The sequence below is a fragment of the Antechinus flavipes genome, chromosome 4 (assembly GCF_016432865.1).
Source record: "Antechinus flavipes isolate AdamAnt ecotype Samford, QLD, Australia chromosome 4, AdamAnt_v2, whole genome shotgun sequence".
Classification (NCBI taxonomy): Eukaryota; Metazoa; Chordata; class Mammalia; order Dasyuromorphia; family Dasyuridae; genus Antechinus; species Antechinus flavipes.
The window spans coordinates 152077852-152083851 of NC_067401.1; the positions used below are offsets into that span (position 1 = coordinate 152077852).

The 6000-nt window shown below is 40.0% G+C and overlaps 1 protein-coding gene across 3 annotated transcripts in view; it reads left to right on the forward strand.

The window, feature by feature from the left end:
* SLC39A11 (solute carrier family 39 member 11) overlaps positions 1-3653 on the forward strand; it is a 508920-nt gene extending 505267 nt beyond the window's left edge. For all 3 annotated transcript variants that reach the window (XM_051995203.1, XM_051995202.1, XM_051995204.1), the window contains 2 exons: positions 640-798; positions 1614-3653. In XM_051995203.1, the coding sequence (XP_051851163.1) occupies positions 640-798; positions 1614-1692 (238 nt within the window). In that variant the 3' untranslated portion in view covers positions 1693-3653. The remainder of the gene's footprint in view (positions 1-639; positions 799-1613) is intronic.
* Positions 3654-6000: the final 2347 nt, after the last annotated feature.

Sequence of the window (6000 nt, forward strand, 5' to 3'; positions counted from 1 at the left end):
TTAATTGGAAGCAACAGTACCTGAAACTGCAAGCTTCCATTATTTATACTTTTTTAAAGCTTCCATAAATAATGGAATAAATTTAATTATGAAAAAGTACTTACAGAAATGCCCCATTTGCCTCTGTTATCTTTCTAATATTTTTGGTGCCTATGTATTTTTGTGGATTTTGTTGCCATCATTATATACTGTTGTTTATAGCTTTCTGGTTCTGTTGACTTCAGAATGTTCCTATTCTTTATAATCTTTGTATTTGTCAAGCAAATATTATTTAACTCTAACCATTAAAAAAATTTTTTTTAACAACAAAGCATCCATGGGGAATGAAGGAGGCTGTCATAATGAAGTATTTTTGAGTTTCTTAGAGGAAGATATGCAAGAAAACTGTCTGGAGGATTTTTTTCCTCTCCTCTTTGACTTGGTCCTTTCAGAGAGTCTTGGTTACCCTGGAGTCACTCTTAGGTGCCTTTCTTGATGCACTGATCTCACACAGCCAGTGTCCCAAAGAGAGGAGCAACAAGGACTTTCGCAATGTAAAAACTCGGCACATGTGGGATTCTGTGGCACAGAGGAGGGCCGGGTGACGGCTCTGTACTGCACTTTGAGAAGCTTGGATCCTGTCTTTCCCTTTTCTCCTAGGTTCGGCCAATTGAGCGGCATGGTGGAGCCGGTGGCCGGGATCTTTGGTGCTTTCTCTGTGGTTCTGGCGGAGCCCATCCTTCCCTACGCTTTGGCCTTTGCAGCTGGTGCCATGGTCTATGTAGTCATTGATGACATCATTCCTGAAGCCCAGACCAGGTTTGGAAACTACATTGTCCTCCACCCATTTTTTTTTTTTTTCCGAATCTCCCAACTTCTGTTTTTCTTTTTTATCTTCTCTACCCTGTCATACTCCCAGACCTGCTTCAATCTTATGTGTATTCTTTGGCAATTTGAGATGTAAAAGAAAAAGGAAAAGGACAAGGGGCTCCTGTTGGCCATACTAATAAGCACAAGTAGAACTAAGAAAAAAATCAGACTGTGAATCCAATGAGATGCAGTGTGTGGGACAAAAAGAAATGGAATACACTCTTTTCTACTTAGTCATTTTCTATTTGGGAACTGGGTAAGGGTAAAGTAAAAGAAATCCGAGTAGAAAAAGGGATGGAAATAGCTTGAAGAAGTACATTTAGAAAGGAGAAAAAGCATATATTTTTTTCCTTTTTGCTCTGATTTTTCTTATATAAATATGGAAATATGTTTAAAAGAATTGCACATGTTTACCTATATCAAATTACCTGCTATCTTGTGAGGGAGGAGTAAAAGAGGGAGAAAGAAAATTTGGAACACAAAATCTTATAAAAATGAATGATGGAAACTATCTTTATGTGTATTTGGAAAAATAAAATACTTGTTCAGGAAAAAAAAAAGAAATGAGAAAAAGACCAGCACTAGTTTGAGAGATTTGAAGAAAGATGGAAACGAGGTGAAATAACTGCAAAAATAGCATCCAAACCAAGACTAACTCTTGTCTTTGGGAAAGAATTATTCTGTTGGAATGGTGGGTGATAGGAAAAGGAAAGATTGCTTTTCAAATTCAAAACTTTCTCAAAACTGATCCTTTCCCTTCCCAGTGGTAACGGGAAACTGGCATCCTGGACCTCCATACTGGGATTTGTGGTGATGATGTCACTGGATGTTGGCTTAGGCTAATGCCAAGGAATCTTCAGCCTTAAACAAGACAGAACAAGGAAGAGGTGGCAGTTGACTTCAGTGGAACCAGGAACATAATTCTCCACGAGGGGATTTTTATTTTTACTTTTTTTATTTGGGTTTTAAATCTTGTTCTCCTTCCCTTCTCTGATTCATCTTAGCATCCCACATACCCAGTCATTAATCTGATTGCCTCTTAATTACAATATGATTCTTGTTACTTTTATTTGAGGGGAATGTTGATGTTGTTTGTTTGGAATTGTAAGGGGGTTGGAATTGTGGGGTTTTGTTCAGGTACTAAGCAGATTGTTCCCTCTGGGTTTGGCAGTGAGTGACATATCAGAAAGGTTACCATCGGTAGATTGCTCTTGTATAAGATTTTTCTTTGCCTAAGGTTCTGCTTGTGTTTGTTGGACATGATCTCATCCCCAAACCCCAGACTTGTATCTCTAGCATGGATGAGACTCCCAAAGGTAAACCTCACAAAAGAGATACTCTGTGAACCAAAAGGTGAGCTCCCTGAGTGTTCTCCCCATACACACGCACTAAGGATTCTAAAAGAGGAAGGCCAGGTAGACTTTTGTCTTTCTTCTGCATCTTCACCGTGATCCTGGGGCTTTGGAGAGCTTTTAGGTTGCCCTCCAATGTTGAATTCAACCAGGAGAAGAACTGGAATGCCACTTAGATAACTTGGCCTACTTCCTAAGGGCAAAACACACCCTTCCCCACCTCTCCTAACAGAGATGGAATTAGGGAAAGGGATAAAGCTAAGGGGAAAGAAACTGGGCATTCTGTTGTTGTTGTTGTTGTTGTTGTTTTAAAGCAAAAGGAGCTGTTGAAGTTAAAGAAAATAGATCAAACTGTGATCATTTGGGGTCAGCAGTGGAAAGGACAGTAGCATGTTTGATTCTCAATTTCTGCAGTACTTGTTATTCTAATCAAAGAGAGTTGTGGTCTCAATAGCCTTTTTTCCCATACTGTTTTCAAATTCCCTGAACCACTCTCACCTAACACCCAATTTTTGAAGCTTACATGGACTGAGGCCAAGGAGACAATGAAGACCTGTATAAGGCAAACTCCTTATTTGAACAATGTCAAGGGCCCATTGGAGCCAGCCATGGAAAAATCTTTTGGAATTTTGTCCTGTACTCCCTCCCCATTTCCTGCCACGCACACATATTAGATCAATCCCAGTAAGTAATTCTGAACCCTAACCCCAAAGCCACTACATTGAATAAGCCACCTTTGATGAGTATTGTTGCAGAAGAAAGAGTTGGGGGAGGGGGAATTGAGGTTGTTTTGTTTTTAAATTTCTAAAAACACATGAGACAGACGTTGTTCTTGAAATATCTCTGACCTGCAGAATGACTGGTTATAACAAGTCAGAAACCATTCTTGTCCCTCACAGATAAAGGTTTTCAAAGAGTGATGGGACTTGTCTAATCCCCCCCAGTCAGAGGGTGGTAAGGGGAGAAATGACCTGGTCTTCTCTCTGCAGGACTGGGGTTGTCTTTAGCCAAAGGAATGGGTTCCACAGATGACTCTAGATAGGCTCAGCTGGGCATCAGATCACCAGTTGGGTGCTCAGGCATCATATTGGCAGCTCCCACTTTCTAAGTTTACATGTGTGATGTTGACAGTTTCTGAATGTTCTCTCCACACCCCCACCACAGGCCCCACTAACCCCCAAGCCCAAGAGACTGCCCTGCCTTGTGAAAACGCAAGACTCTGAGGCTGGTCCTCAACCTGGGCCCATTTCTGCTCCCCCAGACAGAAGGCCTATTGGAGAGGGGAAGGGGGTGTTGGTTGTTGATTAATTCATTTGGTGGATGGTGTTTCATTTTCATTTTTGTTGTTTTTTTATTTTGTGTCTAATTCTACAAAATGCAAAATGCTGTTTCCAATGGACATGACCTTGTAACTGTGATTAATTTCAATAAAGGGGGTACTAAGAGTCGGAATAGATGGTCTCTGCCACATATTCAGTTCTTTCTGTGACTTTTCTTTTGTCTTTTAATTAGCTCAGACAATACGGGATAAATGGGTAAGGATCTCAGGTCCATTTGGGAAAAGAAAAAATGCCCATAAATAAAATATGAGAATATAAAATAATACAAAACAGTATTTTGATAAGGCTCTGTCATGTATTACCTGTGTCCTTTCTCTTTTTGAGGGCCTCGGTTTCCTCACCTGTAAAATGAACCCAGATGACCTCTAAGGTCCCTTTCAAGAGTCAAATATAAGTTCAAAAATTGTAAAGCCACACATGAACTAGTTAAACATGTGAGGGATGCAGAAGTAAATTCTGAGCCATATCCTAAAAGAGACCCTTATTTGGAGGGCTTCAGGATTATGTCATAATCTGGATTCCTTTCAGATAGGTGTCATGGCCAACGAGGCCTTCCCAACTTTAAAATTCTATGAGAAATGAGGAGTATAACTGGACAAAAAGGACAAGGCAGAGGGCATTTTAAGGTTTCAATCCTCAAGTCTCTAAGAGTAAGCTCCCAGAGAGTAAAAATCATGACATGCTCGACAAAACAATGCATTCAGCAGGCAACATTGTAAATTGTTAATGGTGGTGGGTGATGCCCACAAAATCATAAGATCAAGTTATTAATTTTCCCTTTCCCCCATATCCACTCCCACATCACCCACATTACCCAATCTATCAGCTACTTCTAAGAACTCTTGATGCTCTTACTGGATCCAACTTGCTTTATTCTCTGAATAGTCCCAGTACTGTACACATTCAGAAAAAAACAACCAAACACATTCCCCTTCATTTCTGACCTACCCTCCTGAGCATTTCCACCTTCCAGGACTGAGACAGCTTTCTAACCAACCCATCCAAGCTTTCATGGCTCAGCTGAAAAACCAACACCCAGGACAGTGGGGAAAGCCAAACCTCATGGCCCTGAGGGAGTGGGGATTGTGAGTGAGGATGATGGATAGCTCTGTTCTTTCACTGAGCCTCAGGACACTTTTGGGTACAAAGTCAAACCTAAAATCCGGATTTAACTCAATAGACCAGAATGGTGTGGTGGAAAGGATCTTCATGTCAAAGAACATGAAGTTCTTCTTCTAACATGTGGGCAAATCACTAAACTTTCCTGAGAATGTTTCCATATGTGCAAAATGAAGAAATTGGAGCAGATGACCTCTCTAAAGTTTCTCCCAATTTAAAATCTATAAGCTTAAGAGGAGAGAAGGGAAGAGGAAGCAGACACTAATACACTAAATGATCTTGGCTGATCATCAGTATTCTCCATAAGGTAGTTCATAAATATTTCTTGGCTTTTTTTTTCCTGTTGAGCTTATTTTTTACTGACTGTTTCTTAAAGCTTTTGATTCCACAGAGCAAGATATATTTTAAATTTTTATATTCTTTTCCTCAATCATATGTAAGCAAAAATTTTTAACATTCACTTTTTAAAAATTTGAGTTCCAAATTATGTCTCTCCTTCCCCTTCCTTCTCCTTGAGAAAGGCAAACCCTTTGAAATTATTATACCTGTGCAGTCATGCAATACATTTATTGGATTTAATTTAAATCACAAGTCAGGCAGTTTTTCTCTTCTTTCCTGTGTCAAAGGGAGAAGGCATCACTTCTTGCCACAACTTCTTTATTTCCCTCCAAAATATTAAAATAGACTTTTAAAGGGATGTCCCTCCTCCAAATTCTTTTTTTCTTCTCTGCCATAATCCATTGGGCACACCATTGCCAGATTAATCTTAGGGAGAAAAATCATGTCACTGCTCAAAAACAATGACTCCCTGCTATCTACATGATAAAAAGCAAACAACCTTAACCTGGTATTTGAGGTCACTTCTGGCTCCTACCTACCTTTCTATCCTGACTCCCCCGTGCTCTTACTCAAATCCTGTTTGATCTAATTGCCAACTTTTGAACTTACATATTACTTTGCTGCCTCTGATTCTCTACCTATGTATGCTGTTCCCTTTATTCAGAATCTCCTTACCCAGATTTTCTGCAGATGAAAAACTTATTCAAAAGATCATTTAAATAGTTTTCAATGCATCCCACCCAGAAGTGATTCCATACTCTGAACTTGGAGCTCTGATTTTAGAGGCCCCTGGATTAGGGTGTCGGATGCCCCTTTAGCCCATAGTCCTGCCTTTAAGTTAGGAGAGCTATTGTGGAGAGGGGGCTTGTGTATGTGTAGGTGTAAGTATTTATGCATATATGTATGTGTGTATATGGGTATTGCCTCAGTCAAACTGAGACCTGTTAAAGACCTTAGGCCAAGGTCCCCTACCATATCCAGGACCATCTCCAATCATCCTG